At 41.9% G+C, this 24,858-nt stretch overlaps 1 protein-coding gene across 1 annotated transcript in view; it reads left to right on the top strand.

Moving 5' to 3' along the window:
• The window catches only part of SCML4 (Scm polycomb group protein like 4), an 84,024-nt gene extending 62,646 nt beyond the window's left edge, over positions 1–21,378 (top strand). Inside the window, exons 5-8 of the mRNA XM_035110678.3 lie at positions 2,109–2,300; positions 8,039–8,305; positions 13,499–13,644; positions 18,699–21,378. Coding sequence (XP_034966569.1) covers positions 2,109–2,300; positions 8,039–8,305; positions 13,499–13,644; positions 18,699–18,824 — 731 coding nt within the window. The 3' untranslated portion in view covers positions 18,825–21,378. The remainder of the gene's footprint in view (positions 1–2,108; positions 2,301–8,038; positions 8,306–13,498; positions 13,645–18,698) is intronic.
• The last annotated feature ends 3,480 nt before the right edge of the window (positions 21,379–24,858 follow it).

Genomic DNA, 24,858 nt, shown 5'->3' with positions numbered 1-24,858 from the left:
AAGAACTATTTAGTTCCCTGAAAGTGGATGTAGATAAAACATGTTCGGCGGTGATCACCATACAATTGCTGCCGCATCGTTGGGACCCTCCTCCATGCTGTGCAACCCTGAGCTTTATCCTGCTGTGCAACATTTAATTATATTCCGTCTCCACTTTCATTTTCCCCTGAGGCACTCTGATCCCAGTTTGCATCCTTGTTGAAAGAAACAAAAAGCTACACATGTTTGAGAAATTATTTCAGCTTGTTCCTGAAAGCATGCCAATCAGTTGTGTCCAATAAAGTCCATTATTTCTTCTTGTATGGGTATGATTAAATTCCTATTAACATTAATGAGATGATAGCCTTATGGGCTCCGGCTGCAATTCATTTGACTTCGGTCCTCTGAATAAACTCAGACTGAAGTACTAAAGCTGAAAGATAAGTATATTTGTTGAGATCATTGGCTGATTCTCTGCTATAAGTAAAAGGCAAAGCTCAAAAGCTACCAGTGCAAATCCTGACCAAAGAGAAGTTAGTACAGCAATAAAACAGCACAACTTCCCAGCAGGTCTAAATGGATGTGATGGACTTCTATAGATCTACATCACCACGTGGTACATGCCAAAAGCAGCTTGCACAGTGGGGGGAAGCAGTGGCAGACTCTCAGTGGTGCCCTGTGTGATGCTAAAATTGGGTGTCCCTGCCTCTCATACTCCATTTTACAGCATAGAATGTGCTCCCCTAAAACCACCTCTGTGGGAAGCTGCAATGCTACATCATGGCAATGGTGGGGCTGCTGCATACCAGGAGGGTCAATGTGGTGGAAAGGTTGAGATGATGGGTCTGCATGGGCAGGAGTGCCAGATTGGCTCTGCTAGTGCACCCAAACTGCACCAATCCCCCCTCCCCCTCCCCCTGCTGCCAGCAAACTAGTATTGTGCATGTTCTCCACTGGACACATTTCTTCTGGCAGTGGGAATGCTGGGGCAGAAGGCAGGGAGGCCAATAGCAGGTGGCGCCAGAGCCACTGACAGGCAGAGCCAGCTAATAAAAGATTGGTCCCCATAATCTTCCCTGCTGAGTGCTACAAGGGCAACACTAAAACCTAGGAGGATGAAGCTGGCAGACAATGTCACACCCTAGACTGCTTGTAAGTAAGAAGGCAGGTGGGGTGAGGGGCTGGCTGGGGAGAGAGCTCCATTTGCCCATGTGGACCAGCCATCACTAGCTTCTGGCGCAAGCTTTATCTACGGTACTTTTTTAAAAAAAATGTTGGTTCCCATTCAGACTTTGGGCCCAATCTGCTGAATGTATACCATGGATCAGTTGGCACAACCATTTTTCATGCTATTTTCTCCAGTACTTTGTAACATTTTCCACTTTACAGATCCATATATTTATCGATTTATTTCTTAAAACGACACGACATGGTATTGCTAAATCTGTTTTAATAATATTTATGTGATTTTAATTGTTTTGTTTGTTTTTTACTTTGGTGGCAAATCACTTAGGAACTTCTTTAGTGGGAAGCGACGCATAAACTGAATAAACCTGAAACAAAATTGATTAGGCCTAAACCTCAGCCTAAATAGGTATGCAAAGGTTCCAGTTAATGGTGCCACTACAAATTATTTAAAAAGAAAATTAGCAGTGACATGCTCTTTTGTCTTCTGTAAAGTATATGTCACCATAGATTGGGGTTGGGGTGGGTAGAAATTTCACCAAAGTAGTGAATTGGTCCTGTGATCTAGGATTCAGAGTACAGCTTTCATCAGAGTCTGGTGATTTGATTTTTAGCTCAGCACAGAGAGATGAAGTAACAGCGAAGTTTGTATATGGATTTGAAGGCAATCCACATTGTGACTCTGGAAGAGAGATTCAGACTCTTCTCTTTCTGTGAAATATTTAAAGCAACAAAAATCAATGATACTCTGTACTACTTTCATCCTTCTTGTATTTATTTAGTGAATGGCCTAAAGAGGTCACAGTATCAGTGTTTGCTCAAAAGATGTGCGGCTTGTAAAAAAAGAGAATGTGCGCTCTATTAAGAGAACCTCTCTCTGCTTTATGAAAGGAGCTACTGCTTATATTGGAGAATCCCCTAATTCCTCCTCATTTCTCCCCTAGTTTCTGCTTCTTTTGATGGGAAACAGCACCTCTTGAGCCTGCCAGTAGTGAACAGCATTGGTTATGTTTTGCGGTTCCTCAAAAAGCTTTGCCGTAGCTTGTTGTGTGACAATCTTTTCAGCAATCAACCTTTCCCACAATACAACACTTCTGAAAACCCTGAAGAATATGAAAATGGACGGATGGAATCAGGTCAGTTGGTTCCTAATGACTTTTGAATATGTATTTGAAGAAATCCATGTCTGTGTGTTGGACTACCATTTTCAAGGGAGAATCAGGGACAGCAGGTTCTTAAACCCTTCTCACACGTTAACTCTTCTTCACAAATTTCTGCTTATTCTTTCTTAACAGCAAATACTGCTTTCCCTCCCAACCACACCCCTTCTGATCTTAGAGCCCAGCTGAAGGGAAAGGGTTTTAAAGAGAAAGAGAGATTTGCAGGAGAGAAACAGCAAGTGTGTGGAGGGTTCAAATCTCCTATCCACCATAGCTGTCAAGTTTTCCCTTTTCTCGCGAGGAAGCCTATTCAGCATAAAGGAATTTCCCTTAAAAAAAGGGAGAACTTGGCAGCTATGCTATCCACCTATTATCTCCAGCAAATACTTGCCTCCTGATCCACATTAGTGTTATGAGTAAAACACAACACGTGGAGGCCAATTTTTCTCTTGTAGTGTTTAGTCTCCCTCTACCTTTGTGAGGTAGTCCCAGCTCCTGCCAACCTAGAAGTTTGAAAGCACGTCAAGGTGCAAGTAGATAAATAGGTACCTCTACAGCGGGAAGGTAAACGGCATTTCTGTGTGCTGTTCTGGTTCACCAGAAGCGGCTTTGTCATGCTGGCCACATGATCTGGAAGCTGTACGCCGGCTCCCTCAGCCTATAACGCGAGATGAGCGCCGCAACCCCAGAGTTGGTCACGACTGGACCTAATGGTCAGGGGTCCCTTTAGCTTTAGCTTTATGAGAACTTGGAGCGACACACAGATTTATTAGTCTGACAGGCATTAGAAGTGGACAGGCATTAGAACTGGACACTATACCACTTAACTGTACACACATGACACTTTGATGTATCCGGAATCTTGGACAATAAGTCCAAGATTTCATCCATTTGCAAAGATGAAAACATGCTTTTCATCTCTTGCTGTATGAATTTAGTGGACTGTTCTTTCAAGTCACACTGTCACAGTTATGCCCAACTGGTACAAGCTGGGAGGAGGGTGGAGTGTTTTGAGAGCAAAGCTTTGTAATGTCATTTGCTATTTTGCTTATGCCATTGAAAGTTTTTTTTAGACTATCAAGGACTTTATTAAAATCTTATAATGTTTAGGAAAAAATAGACATGTGAGTCTCCTGCCTGATTTCAAAGTGATCTTCTGAAGGGGAGGAGGGAGGCAACATGAGTTCAATATCTCAAAAGCAATAAATGTGCTGTGTTATTCTTACTCTTATTTAGTCCTGTGGCAGACTTGATTTTGCCTTCCCCTGTATAATAACTGCAGTACATGGCTTTGGAACATAGTCAAAATAAATGGCTTTTATGGTTATCAGTAGTCTCGGCTTTGGTTCAGCATTTAATTACCTGCACAAGCCATTTATTGCCTCATATATTCCTCTGCCATGAACATTATCCCTTAAACAATAAATAAAATATTAAGGTCAGATTTAAAGGGGGAATGGGAGATCTGTGCAATGCACTCAACCACAACAAAATTTAATAGGAAACTATTTGCCTGATCTAAAAAGGTTTGTGGAGAAGAGGTCATTATGTTATCTTCGGTGTTTGAAATGAGATGGAATGTGATGATTGTATACATGGATTTTTCATCCCTTTTGACAGCTGAGCTGCAGTCAAAAGTGGGGTTATGGCACTGCCACCTTTACACCCCCAATTCAGGCACTGCTTGACAGTGATTCAGTGAAGGGGACATTAGATTAGCATAATACGCCATTTGTAAACATCTACTTTGCACAAAGTAGAAACTGACATTTATTTACTGTACTACGTTCTATTCATGACAGCTGTCTGGTGTCCCTGTGGAACAACACTGGGATGCTGCCTGACAAATTTTCAACCAGGCTGGGTATTTTTCTTGTTAATATCCGACCATGTGTTGGTTTGCTTGCAGCACAAACCATAATCCTTATGGCATAATGCTTATTTTTAGTATTGCAAGTAGCTGATGCCCATAGCTCAGACACACTGGTAGGCTTTAACGATGTCTATAGGAGTTCACACTGCTGATAGGAATGGTTTGCAGAAGAAATGTCAGTATCGCCCGGCTGGTACAGACTGCTATGGAGGCTATCATAAATTGGGGCAGGGCATGAGGATGGTGGCTAGATCTGAGCATGAAAGGGGAAGTGGGGATCTTCCTGTTGAGCAGGAGTGGCAATATTACAAAGCAGCAACAGGCAAGTGTGGGTTAAATAATGTGGGGTGGGGAGGTAGGAGGGCCCTTAAAGAAATTCAAAGCCCCAGTCCATGATCCCCTTCCCCAAATTTTATTATAATTCCCTGGAACATCCTGAAACAGGAGCCAAGGGAACTGTCACTCAGGTGAGGCCTCCATAATTCAACAACTGGTATGGTCTCCAGTTCTCATGATGCTTCCAAATTTCTGTTCTGCGGTGTGCCTGTTTAGACAAGCATTCCACTGATCTCTTGATTTGAATCCCCTGCTTTGAGTTTTGTTTAACTGTTATACTGTTTTAATGGACTTGTTTTTTATATGTTTTAATTGTGGATGTTTTAATGTAGTTGTTTCACTGTGTTAATTAAAGGTAGCTATTGTTTTTATAATTGGTTTTGTTTGCATTATTTTTCTGTTGGCTTTTATTTGTATGTGAACCGCCTTGGTATTTCTTCTTGAAATGGAACACAGTATATAAATTATGTGATTATGATTAATAATAATAACATAGGAAACACACATACACATACACACACACACACACACAGATCATTCATGATGAACAACAGAAAACAAATGTTTCAGGCAAACAAATGAACAATGTTCACAGGGGTCACACCTTGAAGTATTCCTCATTGCACTTACCTGTGTCAGAGATGTTCATCATACCTGGGTCACTGTGAGAGAGGCGCTCATCTTGTCCCCTTCCAGGAAATCCATAAGTGTGGGGTGGATGCATGGGAGTTGGAAGTCAATCAAACTTCCTCTCTTGTTGCTTCTGTGGAATGTACAAAATGGCTCAGGATCTATCTCCATGCATCTGGTGAAAGGTGAAAATAAAGATCTTCCTGTAAAACTACTGCTCCAATCCATTTTTTAAATGCACCAGTCTGATAATAACAAGGAGTTTGGAGTTGAAGTTTGTTGGTTTCAGGGAGTTGGAAGGCCATCTGTTTCAACACATTGCACCTCCTAATAAGAATTTGAAGGTGACTTCAGAACTGACACAGATGTTAAATCAGTCTCAGCATTATGTAAAAAAATAAAAAAGTAGATATTATTTATTGAGGCTGTCTTTGGAATACAGCTTTAAGGCTTTTCTAATCTCTTCCAACAATGCCAAGGAAGGCGGTTAGATGAAGCTGACGATTACCGGTAGATGAGCCAATGGCATAGCTCAAATGAAGGGCAGGGCTGTGTGACCATGAGATCATAGGGCTGAAAATAGACAGGCCACATCTGGCCATCCCATTATAAGAAAAATATTATAGCACTTTAAAAGGTAGAGGGATGGGGTCATGGGGTGATTTCAGGATGAAATATTAAGAGCAATGGCAAGAGAAAGAGAGGCAAATGTGGACCTGAGAAATATTAATGAGAAATTTAGCTGGGGCAGCCAAAATAAGGAAATCCTGCAAAAAAATAGTGCAAAATGCTGTATTTAAAAATGAAAATATAAGTTGTGGAACATTTGCCCTGGTGTATGGTGGTGGAGAAATCCTACACTAAAGAGCTGGACATCCAGTTTGTGAGGTGAGACTCTGCACATAGCTGATCAAATATGTGTGATGAAAACTGAGTCTTGGCAGGTTTTCCTCACCTGGCACCTCCTGCCTTGCATACTTGCCCCACTCCTGATGCCCATGTGGGTATTGAGTATTACAGTTACCTAGGAGGCTGCAGGCACAAAACAAATTGTGTGTATACTCAATGGGCATGATCTATGCACCAAAAATTGGAGTACGTGTGGATATTATAGAGTGTAAAAATATTTATACTTATGTCCTTCTCAATTCTCAGGTTCGGAAATGGCTAGTGGTTGTTATTTAAAAACGCCAGCTAGGGAACTGGTAAAAGAATAATGATAGAAAGTGAGGAGAAGGCAGAACAAGAACAAGGGCCCTTATTCTAGATGGCAGAGAACTCTGTTAAATGGAATTAATGTCTCCCAATTTGCTCATCACTCTCTCTTATATTCTTTTGACATCCACAATGATGATCTATACATGAGGCTGTAGTATCCCTTTCCACTTATTGGACACATCATTTTAGGCGAAATATTGGCTTCATCACAATTTTCACAAAATATTGTTCATATTAAATCTCTTTCAGCCTCTAAGGCTTCCTTTTCCATTTCTAATATTTGTGTACTGCTATGTGTTGTTAACAAAACTAATTAAATCTTGTAATACTGTCACAAATACTGTGCTAGCGTTTGATTGTGCTGCTAACAGCTTCTTGTTATGAGTCCTGTGGATTGCAACATTGACCTATGCCAATGTGGGTTTAAGGACCAGTTCAGACACTAACTATCTGAATTTAATAAACAATTATAAGTTCAACTGAGATCAAACCTTGTGTTGTTGTGTTCCATTCTTGTCTTCCTCCTCTTCTTATGTGTCCACCTTCAGCCCAGCTTCTATCATGGTTTATTAAACCACAATTCCCCATTTTGTACAAGCATAGAAACTCTTTTTTTTACAAACCAGAATATGAAACTAGGATCAGATTGTGGAGAGTAAGCATTGATTAAACCACAGTTTTCCAGTTCAGATGTAACAGGAAACAAGGACTTAACAAATCCCAGACTCACTCTCTCATAGTGTGCAACAGAAGGGAAATGATGTGAGGGAAGGAGCCCATGAACACAAACTTGAATAGAAAATAGCCAATAGAGAACAGATTAAGCACACACCGGGACACCAGACTTGTTCTTAAAATCATGGTCTCAATTAAAAAACAAACAAACCACATGCATTATATGTAACATTTTGAGAGGAAAGCAATCAGGTTTTTCATTAAATCAATTAGCTGCATGTACTATTATTATTCTTTTTATTTACACCTTCATGTTGTAAGTACAAGTAAATAGTGGACTTGATGGCCGGTTAACTCCCTGTCTTCTCAAATTCACACTGTACTATTAGGCCTGGAGTGTATTATTAAACATCTGGCCCTCTAGGTTTTGATGAACTACAACTCCCACCAGCCTTTTGAAGGGAACAGTGATTCCCCCTGCAATAGTAGTTTGGAAACATCTGGAGGACTCCAGGTTAGCTTCCCCTGCATTAAGCAAATAAGCCTTGTGCTCAAGCCTCACTCCAACAGCCTGAATCCTTTTGGCCTATATATATTCATCTTTAAAATCATACACTTTCTGTAACTGCCTAAAATCATTCTGAAGCAAACCAAGCACTGTAGTCAACCAAAGCCTCGAGTGAAGTTGACTTACATATATTATTAATTTCAGAACTAGAAAGTCACAATGCCATAAATTAATTCAAATCCATTTCCTATTATAAATCCTCATTGATAAATTAAATCCCACATACTGCAGTTTCTTCTAATTCTGTTCACACTTTAGTTTGCTAATGGTTTTTAGCTGCCTGTCTGCTATTTTAAGACTGAGAGAATGAATATATATATATATATATATATATATATATATATATGTAATTTCACTTTGGTAGAAAATCAATGATGTTATTTCATTAACCCCTGATCCTTTCTTTTTGAACAGAAACAGTCATACCTGAAGACTACCTGGTTGATCCAGTGAACACAAAGCATTACAGCGTAGACCCCTCTGATTCTGCCTTTAATTGTATGGGATCCGTGTACTCTATGAGGCAGAGTTCTGGCGAGGGACGTCATGGTGGTGGGTCATCTTCCTCTTGCAGTCACCGCTCTGGCCAGATGGGCTCTGGAGGACCATCAGCTGCAGCTCTGAGGCATCAGACATCAAGCCCAACCAGAAATGGAACCTACATGGAAGGAAACAGAAGTGGTAACATCTTACATTCAATTTTTATCTGATGATGTGTTGAGTTCCTTTGCTACCTGTGAAGTTTCTATTCTTCCTTAAAGACCAACTCTTGTCATGATGATATCATTTTATGAGCCAGGCCACTCACAACCAAGTGCAGCTCAGCAGCCTTGTGTAGCCTTGACCGTGAAATGGAGGCGTTGTCCACAATACTGATGGGCTGTATTGTGACTGATGCACCACAAGTTGTGTGGGCCTGATGTAAGCATGTAAGTTACAATAAAAAGCAGTTTCTTTTTATTTCTTACTGTTTATGTTAAGAAGAAGAGAAACATTTGAAATATGTATTCCAAAAGGCTCAAACCTTGGGATTAAAATAGCCTACTAACCTGTTTTTAAATAATTACACAAACATTTATTTTTGTAAGCCAGGAAATGAAACTGAATCTTAATCAATGAATATTGTGGGGGGTTTTTAAACCCAGGCAAACGTAAGCCCTAAGTCTGTGCCAAACCCTAACAGAACCCAAGATTACTCCAGTTACAATATGTGTTTCTTTCTTCATTTGTTTTAAAAATGAAATTACATACTGTTTTCTTTCCATTTATTTAGAATTTTTCAAAAACAATTCCTTGGTTTTATTAAATAAGCCTGCAGTAATTCCATTACTGCACTAGGATACAATATTGTCATGGTCTGACCAATAGCAATTTTTTTAAACAACAACAACAACTTCATTCATTTCTAATTTGTCAAATGTCACATGTATATTTTTACATTTTAAAGATAGATTTGCCCAAGTAATCTTGACCATTTTAAAGTAGTGAATATCTTCCCCTATCTAATTTATTAATGGGCTTAATAGAACCCTTAATATTTCTATTCTGTTTGAGGTACTTTCCCCCTCAGCCTGTTGCTTGGCTGTAGCTTGTTGTGGCCTTTTGTTGTCCCACATTTGGTTATTTCCTTTCCTTCAGTAATAATTCTCATTAAACTTCTATTTTATTGAGCCTTCATTTATTTCCTTTTTTTCTGTTTCAGTTCAGTGTGGTTACTGAGATCCAGAGAAATCTAAATTCAAGTCTGAGCTCATCTTTGGAGCCACTGGGTGGCCGGAGTGACTGAGATTCAGGACGGAGCCATACTTCCCACTTGTCCCGCCACTTTCCTCCAAGAAAACTGGCTGTTTACCAATGAATCAGAACAAATATCAATGTTCCTTTTTATGTGGATTGACATTTGTTCTGATTCAGTGGCAAACAATGGGTTTTCCTGGGGAAAGTGGCGAGACAAATGTAAAACCACTTGAGATAAACATGAGTGTGGTCAAAGCCCTCTGTCTGTTTAGGTGACCAGTCCTATTACATTGTGTTTTACCTAAATCTAAAGACAGTTCCAGGTACCACCAGACAATTCCAGTGAACCGTTTTCTTTTATTGGGAAGATATATGTATATATAATCAAATGATTCTGTTTTATCTGCTGCATCTGTCACTGTTTTTATTATATTGTATTTTTGGAATGCTGTTGCATTTATTGTTTGTTTTAATTGTTGGCTGCTGCCCTGGGTGCTGCATAAGCACTGGAAGGTGGGATATAAATCTTTCTAAAAATAAGTACAAATAAAACAAAATAGGTTGATTATCCCTCTGAGCTGCATCACGAGTTTTTAAGCGCAGTTCATTTACATATTTTCTTGCCACCTGCCAAAGCCAGGAAATTGGATTTTACCTAAATTATGATCTTTAAGGATAATTATTGGTACCAAAGACTCCTCTCTCTTTGTAATCTGAGCATTCTTTATCATCTTGATTAATTCTGATGACACAATGCCCTAGGATACCTTTGACATGAGAGAGATGAGATCGTTATTAATGTATTTAATCCCTGGTGTGAATAAATTTCAGATGCATTAATGCAGGATTTATATACAGGTAGGGCTCCTCCAACAAAGCATGCAAGACCTGAGGAGTCAAGCAATTTTGCAACAGCTTTGTTGACTACCAATTAGCTTCTGAGCCCAATTCAAAGTGCTGGCTTTAATTTATTAAGTCCTTTATGTTATGTGTGGTTCTAATGTATCTGACAGGGTGCCTCTCCTCAGGAATGGCTGGGAAGGCCCTGCTTAAAGTCCTGTTTTTGTATGAAGCACCATCCAGTACGGAACATTGTAGGGACTTCTTTGTGTTGGCTCTGTTACCTGAGGATCACTAGCAAAGTACTGTACTGCTATAAGAGCCCCCTACACAAATCACAGTGATTGCTCAATAAAGACTGAATAGAGTCTAACTTATGTGCAAGAAAACCAAGAATGCACAATAAACAGGTTGAAGACCAAGCCTGTTGAGATGCTTCCATGGTCCTGCTGAATTCAGGCTCCCCAGTCTCTTTGAACCTCTTAGCTCCTCTTTCCCAAAACCAGGAATGGGCAGAAGTTTGATCTGGTTCTATTGGTTGATCTCTGGGTAGTTTGTAGGAGATGAGCAAGGATCTTTGATTCTCAATAATTTAACAACAGCAGCAATCAAACTACTCACACCTCAATTAGACTGCCAAAGTAAAGAAAGTTGTGGGATGACCATCAACTTGGCTCTGATACTAAGAACACATCCCTGTGTTTAGTAGCAGCAGTTCAGAGGCACTGTGTTCTAGGTGGATGCCTTTTGCACTGATTCAACTCAGTGGATCCTGTGGTTCTAGCTAAACATAAAGGGAACCTCCCATGCCTGAAGTCTGCCCACCTCTGTCTTAAACCACTCTGCAATTTAAGTGTTCTGTGCCACTGACATCCTCAATCTTGCTGTCCCAATCTTATCCTAAAGATGTCTGTCAGACATCTACATATGAGGGAGCACTGATATTAGGTGCTTCACTGCATCTGATAAGCCACATACCACATATTCTGATCTCTTTATAGTCCACCTAGCAGACCAAAGAAAGTGCAGAGCTACTATAAGATGTTGACGCAGCAGAAGGCCAAGCAGTGGTGGCATCTTTCCCCGCTCCACTCCTGTAACTACTTCCTGCATTTTCAATTGAATGCTAAGACACCAAACTGGGATGCTCCTCCTGTGCAAATGGCTTTTGCTGTTTTCAGCAGCTTCTTAACGGCACTACAGCAAGGAGTGATAGAGCAACCAGTGTCTAATCAAGACTAACTTCATTTTACATTGTGCCGCCTCTTCTAAGCTCATTTGCCTTTGTTTCTCCATGTGTGCATACTCACTTTAACACACACACCGGCGATATAGCTAAAAGCCAAACAGGCTCTGTTTGTTCAACCATAATGCCGCGCTGCCAAGGAGAGAGAGGAGCAAATAAAGGGGGTTAAGTTCAGGAAGGAAACGGCACAGAGATAGCGACTGAGATTTATAATTCTGCAGAGAGTAAAGAATAAAAAAACATAAATGCACTTTCATCCCAGTGTGCTTTATTGCCTTGATTTAATGTTGAAAGGAGCTGATGTGACCTTAAATCATCTCAGCCTTGATGCCATTAAGAAGTCACATGCGCAACGTTCATCTTTGTGCAATTTTAGTAGCTCTCCAAATAGATGTTCTTTGGGGACACTCTGCTTCATAAAAGCTGGGTGATTAGGAGGATACTGAGCAGGAAGATATTCTGATCCTGTGGAAAGTGTTAGGGCTGCCCCACATGCAATATGCATTTTTGCTACAAAGAGCAAATGCAAATTTACAGGTGGGCTGTTCGGTCAGTGGTAGAGCATCTGCTTTGCCTATAGAAGTTCCCAGGTTCAATCCTGGACATTTCCAGGGAGAGCTGGGAGAACTCCCCCCTACACACACACACACACACACACACACACACACACACACACACACCTGAAACCCAAGAAAGAGCCACTGCCAGTCAATGAAAGCAACCTTCTGCTAGATGGAGCAATGGTCAGACTCACAATAAGGCAGCTTCCTGTGTTCTTAAAAGTAGGGCAACTGAAGTGTGCATGCAGATGTGGGAATGTAGGGGAAAGTGTCCACACATTGTGCGTGGAAAACAGGGAAAGTGCCTCCTTTCCCCTGATGACATGAATCTAGATATTGCCACGTGCTCCAGCTTCCAGGCCTACCTAATCAGTCCATCCCATGTCCTTTCATGTCTAGGCATTGGTGGTGGTTCTGTACACTCCTGTAAAGCATATCTTCTGTGAAGCAGCCCTCGGTCTAAGGATTTCAGGGGAGGCATTTGCCAAAGCCCTGCTTTGTCCCTGCCTACCATTTCTTTTGTTCCATTAGCAGCTTCACGTTTTTAATTCCAGATGGGAAGATGGTGCTTACTTGAGCCACTTTCTCTGCTGCCTGTGGTTATGATAGCAGCGGTTGTTCCCTTCAGACTGTGGCAGCTGGCATATTTTCTCTCTCCCAGCAGGGAAGTGAGTCCTTTGCATTTTTATAACCCAGGGTTAACCATCATGCCTTCTGCTGAGCAATCAAATCCACAATGTCCAAAGTTCTCTCTGCTTTCTCACTTCTTAGGCCAGCCATTCCCAACCTTATGCCCTTCTGTGTAAGTGTGGCTGATGTTTTTGGTTTTTTTAATATAACTCTCATCAGGCTGACTGACCTGATGGAAGTTGTAGTCCAAAATATCTAGATAGTATCAGGCTGGGAAGGCTGCCTTAGGCTTGCTTCCACACAAGGCTTAGATACTAGGTGGCTGCCTTATGCACATTGGAGGTAAGTCCGGTTGGACTTAATAGGAGGACTTAATTCCAAGTTAACCTAAATAGGAGTGGTCAAAAGCATGGAAAAACCAGTGGTCTGACCTAATTTAAAGGTTACTGCTCTTTGCTTGGAGGCCAAAGAGATGCACTTCGTAATGATGGCTCTTGTCCCACACCCTACCAGGAGAAGCCCATTCAAAGATGTCATATATGGATATCCCTGAGCTCTTCCTGCATCTGCTTCTTGCAGCATAAGAAATCCTCTCTGTGGATGCATTTCAACAGTCACATACTCCCTTCCTGGCATTCACTGTTCCCTTCATGTGAACGGTTCAAGGATTAACGGACATGAACGACGCAAAGTACATTTATGAAACTTACTAGCCATGCAAATGCAGCCCAGGTTATTTGTATTACAAATATGCTGGTTTTGCAAGTAATGGCTGTCATGCTACTGCTGAAGAAACAAGTTAATCAGTGTTTATTTGTAATGTGACGGGTTCCTTTGTTTGCTTCTTTTCACCTCAAATAGCCTCAAGTCCTTCACCAGACAGGCAAGATGCAGCTCGGCCCATAAGCAAGAATCCTTCGACCTGGACCGTTGATGATGTGGTTTGGTTTGTAAAGGATGCCGACCCTCATGCTTTGGGACCCCACGTGGAGCTCTTCAGAAAACACGTATGTAGAAACTTGTCTGTGATGGAATTATGTTATCCAGGACTAATGTTCAAGTGAATAAACACAATTTGCACTAAGCCAATGAAGCCCACCAGAACATTGTGAGCTACTTACCTGGGACTGTGAAAACGGGATTGTGAAGTGCTTGACAGGCTACCACCATACATGGCCAATGGCCTGCATTTAGCTTACTGAGGCACATCTTGCACAGGCTAGTAATAAACTAAAGAAACAGTTTGCACATCACAATTAATAGTTTACTAGGACCCGGGTGGCGCTGTGGGTTAAACCACAGAGCCTAGGGCTTGCTGATCAGAAGGTCGGCGGTTCGAATCCCCGCGACGGGGTGACCTCCCGTTGCTCGGTCCCAGCTACTGCCAACGTAGCAGTTTGAAAGCATGACAAAGTGCAAGTAGATAAATAGATATCGCTATAGCGGGAAGGTAAATGGCGTTTCCGTGTGCTGCTCTGGTTCGGCCGAAGTGGCTTTGTCATGCTGGCCACATGACCTGGAAGCTGTATGCCGGCTCCCTTGGCCAATAACGCGAGATGAGCGCCGCAACCCCAGAGTCAATCACGACTGAACCTAATGGTCAGGGGTCCCTTTACCTTTACCTATGAACCTGGAGATAATTCCTCTTTTGCTTCCCACCTTCTCCAGCATGACTGAGAGCAGTGCTGGATTTACGTATAAGCTAAACAAGCTATAGCTTAGAGCCCCACTCTCTTGGGCCCCCCCCCCAAAATGTAAAGAAACAAAATCTGGACGTACATTTCCAAAATATAAGATTAAAAAAACAAATAAAATAAACCTACATACAACAACAGTGTTTTGTGTTGTGTAGGCTTCTCCTTAATTGTATTTCAGTTCAGCAATTACTTTGATAAAATACATATTTTGTTATGTGCAAATGGCTTTAGATACTGGTACCTATTAGGTCCATAAATTACCATATAGCATATATTCAACACAAAAAACAGTGACAATTTGTTGTTGACAAAGGACAGCTGGACATATAAAGTGCCCCATACCCTTCAGCAGCTTAGGGCCTCATCAAACCTAAAGAGAACCTTGGCCACTGAATTCCAGTTGCAACAAGAGTATCTATGCTCCTTTTGTGGACTTCCTTAGAAATATCTCATTGGCTACTTTGGGAAATACAATGTTGGACATTTGGATCTGTGATTTGACCCAGGAAGCTTATTATGTTCTACAGTAAGCTCAGTAGCCGACAACTTAGCATTCTGTGCAATGCTGCAGTCCTTGACAGTGGTGATGTGGTTTAAACATAATATGGGCTCTAAATTTTCCATATCAAAGCACCCACTAACCTGCTCCTTATATTCAGTCAGCTTCACACAGATATATACAAGAGGTCTGATGCTTGATTAAGGCCATCACCCAATCCTGCTCAATTATGCCTTTGAATAACTCATTTCCCTGAAATTGTTTAACCTTCATTTCTAAACTGGATTAGCATGAAGACCCCAGAGGTGAGAGACAAGTGATTACTCCTTTAACCTTAGCCATGTCTTCCTGTGAGTTAAATGATTCTAAGGAGCAGGTGCATAATTTAGTCGGAAGCCTTGAATGCTGCTGACATTCCCAAGCAGCACCTGAAATCCTTGCTTTTGCAGCTGATGACAAGCGCAGGATTGCAGAATGAGGTGGTGATGACCTTTGTTAGTTTAACTTCCCAGTCCTGTACTTTTCATACTAAGACAGAAACAGCTTGCCTTGAGAGAGACCAACAACATGTTTACTGTCTGCAAGGAATCCTAGTTCATGTCAGTATAAAAGCTTATGGGTAAATAGTGGCTCATTCCTCCAGGATGCCCAGATACAAAGAAGGCAACTGGCACTTGCCCAAATAGTAGTTGTGATTTCTTGGCTAGCCAGCTCCCCTCTTGGCATTTCTGAGGAGGGTGCAGAAGAATTTCAGGAGAGATTGGACCTAGAAAGGAGCCTGAATGAATTTAAAGGGAAGCAATGTGGGATACAGATTAAGAGTAAGGCGAACTAGCCAACAGGAATGCCAATCCAAGATGAGTGAACAAAGTAATGCAACGGGCTGCTCTGATCTGTAACTGGAAAAATGAATATTGAAGGGAGAGTAAAGCTTTTGAGTTGAGGACAATTAAGCTTGCTCTTTCAGAATTATATCCTGACTCTTCCAATGATGGATATTATCACTGAAAGTGCATATTGTTTCATAGACCTGATACGTCTTGGTATTGATTATTCCAGCTTTCTTCCAATTAGCTTACCTCCCTTTACAGTATTTCTTGAATAGTGATTTTACTGCCAGGCAAAGTCCATCTTTTTTGAAAACAGTAGCAACAAAAAGAAAGGATTTTTCATTACCAAGCACAGTGTTGTATGCCAAGGCATCACGCTAAAGCCAAGCCTCCAGATTTAGCATCCGTTTGCATTGGTCAGTGGGCTTATCACAGTGTTCAGCACTAAGCCTGAAATATTAAGCTTGACAGTCAGTGTTCACAGGATTAGATCTTAATAAAGCAGCATGAAATTCTTCCAGATGCTGTATACTTTTGCAGCCTTCCAGCAGACTGCGAGAAGCTAGTCTAGGTCATAAGCCTTGGCAGCTATAAAGCACAACAGAAATTATTACTACAGATCAGATCTATAATTGAACCAGGCCTATGACAGAGGAGTCACAGCAGGTCGTTAAATGTCATGGTGTTTCTGTTTCACAAGGTGCTTCCTAACCCTGAAATTCTGGATTGGAGCTTTTGTAGGTTTAGATATATACCCTAATGCAAAACACATGTGTTCTCCCTTCAAGAGTAGGGTTACCAGCCCACAAGGTTTGGCCTGAAGTCTCTAGGTTTGCCTGCCCCCTCAAGGGGGCAGGTGGAGGGCTTGAATCTCCAGATGGATGAACGTCTTTAATAATGATAATAATAATAATAATAATAATAATAATAATAATAATAATAATAATTTAAAAGGCTGTGCATGCAGCTTGCAAACTTCAGCCCATAAAGGAGCAAAGACACTATTGGTGGGGATGGGTGAGGTCTGTCTTCTTCTGCTCCCCTCTTCCAATTAACCTCCATTTCCAGAGCCCAACCAGGTCTTTGGCCTCAGATACAGGCTGTGAAATTGCAGGGCCCAGGATGCTCCTGACGTGGCAACCCTATTCATGAGAGAATTGTACATTCCTTTAAAATATGTGGTTCTCTGTAAAATACAAGAGCGTGCGCGTGCGCGCACACACACACACACACACACACTGCTTGAGTCCCAGGATCTCTAGAAGTACATTTAAGCTGGGAACAGGGAGTGGGCCTTTTCCGTGTCTGTGCCCAAGCTCTGGAGCTCCTTCTCGAGAGTTGCTTGGTTTCCCCCTTCTTTATTGGCCTTCCATCGGGTAATTAGAAACACTATGAGTAGTTGCCTCATCACAGAATTGTGTCATCATTCTACTTCACAAGTATGCCTGGGAGCAAAAAGCAGCCAGGAATTCCATGCAGGTGACTGAGCAGAATCCCAAAGAAGGAATAGATCTCTTGGTCCTGTCACACACAGACCCAAACCCCGCTCTGCCAGTCCACTTCGTCAAAAGAGCCTTTCTTTCTTTCATTGTGTTTAACTAGGCTGCTATTATCCTGCATTCTTATGCTGTCTGTGGAGGAGGGGGCTTCCTTTCTTCTGCGGTCAGTATGGAAATGCAGGCTACTAACCTTGTATTTAGTCAAACAAAACAAAACAAACAAAACAAAGGCTAGTAACTTATGTGGGCTACATTAGAAAGCTTTACTAGAACCTGTTAGGTTAAAATTGTTAATGGTTCCTGGCCTTTTTTAATAGGTTGTTCTTATCGCTTTACAGCTATTCTAGTGTTTTACTGCTGCTATTAATGTTTTGCTTTTGTTTTATAATTGTTAAAATAGTTCTAATTCATTGTTGCTAGCCTCCTTGAGCTCATCTGAGGAAAGCTGCAGTAGAAGCATTTTGAATAAATGTGAGCAGCAATCAGGAAATTATAATAATATGTACTCAATGGTGCACCTCTCATACTTCTTTCTATAGTTGGGTGTTAATTCCTGAGTTCAAAATAACCTGTCATCAGGAAATACGTGGATTTCTTCCTTAATAGCAGGCACATGGATGTTTTGAATCCTGATATGTGCACCCGTGTATTATTTGTTGTTGTCTTTATTTATATAGTTTCATCAGTATAATTGACACTATGCAGCATACAGAATAACAGAAGTACAAAAAGCTGTATTAGCATCATTCCCAAGAATCACATAAGCATTTGATAGCTCATTGTTAAAGAGCCAACTGGTGATTTTTTTAAAGAACAAACTCATATGGTGATTTATGTCCAGGTTCTCTCTCTCTCTCTCTCTCTCTCTCTCTCTCTCTCTCTCTCTCTGTGTGTGTGTGTGTGTGTGTGTGTGTGTGCTGACTGGGATGATGGGAGTTGTAGGCCAAGTCATCTGAAGAGTACCAGGTAGGGGAAGATGGCTATAGTCAACCTGCATCAACAGTGATGTTCATGCAGTCATTGAAATGGCCCTAAGTGATATTAATTCACGCAAACCAAAGGCAGCCAGGTTGGTCTACATGGGAGTGGGGGCTCCAAAATCCATAGTTGGGCTGTGCTTTTATTAGAACCTCTCAAAATGTCACCAAATACTGACCAAGTCATGAATAAGAGTTCTGATATACTACTAGGCAAGGACACTTGTGTCACTTTCTTTTCTCTTTCAAGGTTGTGGAAATTAACTTTAGACTTACAGTATTTAAAGAACAGATAAAGTTAGGAGAATACAAATTCTCCATACTTCAGTTGGATAGATGCCAGGTGGAACGTTCAGGATTTTAAGGGCCACAGTTCACCTGATTTCTCCAAATTTTCAAAGAACTCTTAAATTACTTAATTTTTCAAGCAACTCAACACCACCCAAGGTGCTGCTGGCCATTCCTTTTGAGCTCATTGGGATAGTAGTTTCCTTCCCGTTCAACAAAGGTCAAAATCGCATCACGTTTTTGATTCCTTCCTCATTTCTTTTTAAACTAGGAGATTGACGGCAATGCTTTGTTGCTACTGAAAAGTGACATGATCATGAAATATTTGGGCCTGAAGCTGGGACCGGCACTGAAACTCTGTTACCACATCGATAAACTGAAGCAAGCCAAGTTCTGACACTTCCTAAAAACACCAAACAATCCCAATGTAACTTGAGAAAGTGGGAGAAAGGTAATGTGTTGCCTTACAGAAAGATATCCGTTTTCCAGCTGTCTCCCCCTCTTTTTGTACTGAGAACTTTCTACAAGTGTACATCTTCACATTTTTTAAAACCGATGCAGAGGCTGGTGGGGAGCGGAATCTGTTTCGCTGGTTTGTGGTAATAATTTTCCAAAAAAGAATATAATGATAATTATTTTGTATTATTCATATGGTTATTATTGTTAATATCATTGTTGTCCTGTTTTTGTATCACATATGGAAAATCAGACACATAAAGACCATTCAAGCTGGATGCAGAAGAAAGGTCACTGCCACACAACTCAAGTCAACTGGTTGGTTGCAAGCTCCGCGTTGCTTGACTCAATGCCTCAATGTGGCATCACTGGAACCAGGGGCTCATAGATTTGGCTTGGCTTAATAGCTAGCCAATCTTTGCAGTTGTCACCAATCTTTCCATTCCCCCAAAGGCCTCTGGGGCATGCAGAAGACTTGGGAGAGGGAGCAGGAAGTCACAAGTTGTGCAAAGCTTTGGGATGCACATCAATGTATGCCTCTTCTAAAGCTCAGTGCGACAGAAGAGTCCTTCCCCATGTTCTCTGCAATATGTGGGGAGTAGGGAGCTGCATCAGAGCCGCCACCAGGTGGCAGCTGCCCTTGGCAACTGCATTTGGGGAGATCCGAATGTAGCCCATTGTTAATAGCATCCTTCCTTTAGCCACATGTCATCCGGATGGCCCTTGTTGCTATTTGGCTAAGCTTATACCTCCCCTACATATTTGGGCCACAGCAACAGTCGTATGGTGAGATTGGACCCAAGAAGCCATGGCTATCTTCAGGGGGGACCGGTCCCATGCCTTACAAACACTATCTGGAAAACTTGAATTATTTCAACGGAAATAAGAAATTGGGATTTTTGCAAGCTCAAGTACCTTTTCTCCCCACTAGAGGGACTGGTGCTAATGAACTCCTATCTTGAGCTGTGATCATCGCTTTCTCCAATAGCAACTTCCCCTTGAGCTATATCTCGCTTTCAGTCCATTACAAAATTGCAGCTCTGACTCCAAAAAAAACATTTCAGGTTTGATGCCACAAACAACAAATAATGAGCCCCATTGCCAGGACTTGAGAGTAAAGAAACAGAGAAGTAAACAAGAATCATGACCACACCTATTACTTTCTTGATTCCCCCTTTCTTCTTAATTCAGTCCAGTTTGGAAGATCTTTTGTAATGCATTTGGGGGGGTGGGGGACGTGGGAAGCAGAATGCTCTAGGAAGGATTTTTTAAAAACAACAACAACATTAAATGCTGCATTGTAGATTCACAATGACATTACATCTAGGCGATGCATAAGTTTTTGCTAGGTTTTTCTTGCAACTGAAGCTGCGCTGGCAGAAAATCTGGACAAATTTTTCAATCGACATGTTATCCAATTAAAATGAAATGCACAACCTCTGCCAATCCATATAACAATAACAAAAATTTGGTTTCCTACATCTAACAAAGCCATGGTTGGAGGAAGACAGCAGGCGGCAGATCTTTAAAAGATATATTAGGGGTAGATGTATATTATCTTTGTTTTCTTTTCTTGTTTCAAATTTTGTATCTAAGTAACTTTCACAAGAAAGTGGTTTTTTGTCATAATCTGGAGAATGTAGTCCTGAACCTATACATTGTACCGTTCCACTCTTTCTGTGTAGATTAATGTGATACCAGATGTCTTGGAGATTATACAATGTATTGATGTACAGTAGTAGAATGAGCTTCACATTCAAATTCATGCGCGGTCTTACCCTGACTATAACTATGAGAAGCTTTACACCTTTATGCTGCAATCTATAGGTCCCCTTGGATCTACCTAACTTCCTCCTTGGTGCTAAACAGATACTCTACAGGAGAAGGAAACAAGAGTGTTTGGAGTGTGCTACAGGCAGAACATTTGGGGGGAGGAGGGCAGCATCCACAGACTGCTGCATGTAGATCTATCCTCTGTCGGCATGAGTGCTGGGTGCATTCCACACATCCTAAAAGTGGAAGGCAGAAATTGCCATGCAGAAACTATTGACCATGTTCTGATCACCTCCTCATTGGATTAGGGCCATATGCCATTATATCCAGAGCTGAAGTTATTATTGTGAACCCATGTTTGCCAGCTTAAGGTCTCCTATGTCTGGTCAATTGAACCGGAATACATGTGTGTATGTAGTTATCACAATACAAATAACTGGAAAATTACTAAGGTCAAATTGCAGCACACGGTGTCGAAGGAGGCACATTGGGGCAATTCATTTCAACTGAAAACACGCAAAGTTTCTCCACACGAGCAGGATGTTTGTACAGTTATCTGAAATTGTTGCTTTTAAAGAGCTGGATCATTTGTTGTAAAACAAAGGTGTTCTGTATCTTGTCTTCTTAAAGCCTGGGTGTATATAGAGTTTAATACAGCTGTAATATTGTACTTTGAAAATCCTATGACAATCTTGTCTTCAACATGTTCTTCAATGTAGACCATCTTGCTTGTGGGGGTTTTCTGTTTCTTCTGAAGAACAGCAGGCTGTCTGTGATCTCAGATGCCAGTGTACTTCTTGCCTTCAATGGAGCCCAATGGGTGAAGGACCCATGTAGTCTGCCCTGCCCTCCGTCGCCACATTTGCAGCCACCTTACCCCACCCCACCCCAGCACCTGCACATTCAGCCAGTGTGCGGAGAAGCTCCAGGAATGCACAACTTCATCACTGGCGGGTGATGGCGATGCTCCACGCATTCTTTCAAAGTGTTTGTGAGGGGCACAACTCAACCCCACTTCAGTAATAACCCTGAGCCAATATTGTTACTGCCCACCAACCCTTGGATTTTGAAACGTCTCCCTATATTAATTAAAGGCAAAAGTATCAGGGAGGAATCTTTTACATGGGTCAACTGCATGCCAACCTGAGACCGTGTCTAGGAAATTCAGAATCCAGGAATTCGCACCCACACCAACAAAACTCAAGTTTGAATACTAGAGCATATGCTTTGTTAACAACAGGACGTTGCAGCATAAAAAAACATAAATTCCCTTGTGCATCCCACCTAATACTCAACGACATTCACAACCTGAAGGAGAGAATCAATTCTCAGAAGAGCGTGAGAGAAAGCTACACAGTACTTCTAAAGTGAAGCAGTAGAAAAGGGGTGGGCATTTTATCCTGTAAGAGTAACAATTACTTTCTGAGAAATTGAGATTACGATCATGCCTCAGAAGGGCGTTTTTCTTTTGCTCCATGGGCTGCTGTGGGCTAAGACTCTTGGTGGGGGCAGAATAATTGTTTTGAATGTATGAAATGGATCTGGCCATAGTATGCAGCTATGTCTCTCTCCCCTTCTCTTTCTTCCTCTCTCTCTTTAATTAATTAATTAATTACATCCACAAAAGAGAGAAGAGTGATACCAGGATTTCAGCAATAAGTGACCTGGGAGAAGGTTGATCCCTTTCCATCCCAGCCATGACACAAATAGAAAGTGAAAACCACCCCCTGCGAAGCTGCAAGTTAAGTGGATGTCTAGGGACATCAGATGCTACCTAATACTGAGACAGGATGCACACCCACCATGCATTGAAGGCGCATGGCTTGCCCCAAAGAATCCACAGGACGGTCATTTCTTAAGGGTGCTGGTAATTGTGGCTCTGTGGGAGGTTAGTCACCACTCCCAGGATTCTTTAGGGCAGTGGTTTTCAACCAGTGTGCCGTGGCACCCTGGGGTGCCTTGAATGATGGTCAGGGGTGCCACGGACAACACTGGACTCTGTCCCTCTTTCCCTCTGTCCCTCCTTGGATGCCTTCTCATGTCTCTGCCTCCCAAAGGCTTCCACAGCTGTTTGTTGCAACAGCCCTGCCTATGAGCTCCCCAGATAAATGGTGCCTCTGGGGCTGGCCAGGGAGTGCTGTTTGCCAAGAACTGAGACAGCCTTGGTGTAAGCAAGCAAGCAAGCCAGCGAGGGAGCCCAGCCAGCCAGTCCACCAGCCCTTACTGATGGGTGGGCAGCTCAGAGACCAGGGCTGGCGGCAGCGGCTGCCCGGATAACTCCCAAGGAGAGAGGAGAGGAGGCTGAGAGAACACTCCACAAGGGAGGGTGTCTGGAAAAGGGTGAGGGGCTGCCAGCTCTGCAGGCAAGGAGGGATATAACTGGGCTCCTGAGTCCCACAGGCGTGCCTCAGAAAGAATGTAGTTGGTCAAGGGAGCCGTGGACTCAAAAACCTCTGCTTTAGGGGAAGTCATGTGATTTAAAGGCAGCCTCAGAACATTGCTCTATCTGGCATCATACTGTCCACAAGGACCAGCAGTTGCCCCCCAGGATTTCAGACAGGACATTTCCAGTCATACCTGGAAATTCTGGGATTTGAAGCTGGGGCCTTGGCATGCAAAGCACACACCCTACCACTGTGATGCAATCTTTCTGCTAAGTCTCTAAGCCTTGCCTGGTGCCTGACTTTCAGGAGGGGGTTGCAACTGTAGAGGGGAGGGATAAACTGCCTCTCCCTACATACATGCTGCAATCCCGGGAACAATTCTCCTCTGACTGTAATTAATTTAAGAAAAACAAGATGTAACTGCATGTTAAATGTAATATGTAGCTTGACCCTGAGATTTCCATTCATCTGCTCTCTTGGGTGTTAACTAAAGAAACAATCATGAGGCCATGACCTTTTATTATGGATGAATAAATCCTGGATACCCAGCACTGCTGATTTGGTATGATCAGCAGTGCAGAATAAAACAATGCTCCACTCAAATGCGCTGAAAGAGTAGGGGAAACAAATCCTTCTAACTTGTATGTGCAAAAGGGTAGTTGAAATGAGCTAAGAGGTGACTAGTCCATATTTAATTAACTTTGGTAAACGGTCTTTCATACTCCTAAAACTACAGTGGTACCTCGGGTTAAGAATTTAATTTGTTCCGGAGGTCCGTTCTTAACCTGAAACTGTTCTTAACCTGAGGTACCACTTTAGCTAATGGGGCCTCCCGCTGCCACCGCGCCACTGGAGCACGATTTCTGTTCTCATCCTGAGGTAAAGTTCTTAACCCGAGGTACTATTTCTGGGTTAGCGGAGTCTGTAACCTGAAGAGTCTGTAACCTGAAGCATCTGTAACCCGAGGTACCACTGTATTTCCTTTCTTTTTGCTATCTGCTTTTCTTCATCCTAACCTGCATGCAGGGTAATAGAAAATAACAACACAAGATTTCTGAGTTACAAGGAACGAGCAAAGTTTATAACTGTGTACACATTTTTTTTACACACCTTAATTGCTTTTGTAAAGACATTTAATGGTGCTATTTTTTAATCTCCGGTGAAGGTCTGTGGAACTATAATAGTCAATATGATATTCGTCCTGCAGAGGGGGTGGTAAGAAAACTACAATGGATTTCCCTGCAATACGGATCCACCTAGTTGCATGTTTCGAACTGACAGACATTTAGGAACCAAAAAATTCTAGCAGCAATGTAACAATTATCACAATTTATCCTCTTGCAAGTGTTTGCTAAATTGCTGTTGTGTAAAACTGTGTCAGACCGTTTCTTCTGAACGGATGCTGAAGAGTCGGGAAAGGCCTGCCATTCATTTCTAAATTAGGTGCTATTTCAGACATGGTTTGTACAAATTACATTGCTTGTTAGGGCATCCCTTCACTTTCACTTCAGACTGCAGCCAATCAAGTCCTCTTTTTTTCTTACTAGTTCCAAACAGCTATATGCCCTCCAGTGCAATTATACGTGCCTGTTTTCTTTTATGAAAAAGCTCTGCTAGATCAAAAGCTGTTGCTTGCAGCAAAATTTAAAATGTTATGAACATTCCATTTCCTATATAATTTAGGACTTTAGTACAGAGGGAAGTGGGGCTGGCTATGTGCGCTATCTGTGGCATTGCAGGTAAAAGAGAGATTAGTTTGCCTCCCCTCCCCCTCCCCATGTCTTAGAAGCTTAGGCTGTTTATCTTTGTTCTGTCCAA

This window comes from Zootoca vivipara, chromosome 3 (genome assembly GCF_965207765.1).
Source record: "Zootoca vivipara chromosome 3, rZooViv2.hap1.1, whole genome shotgun sequence".
In the NCBI taxonomy this organism is placed as follows: Eukaryota; Metazoa; Chordata; class Lepidosauria; order Squamata; family Lacertidae; genus Zootoca; species Zootoca vivipara.
Note: the sequence above shows the minus strand (reverse complement) of the source record. Positions and strands in the feature narration are given on the sequence as shown.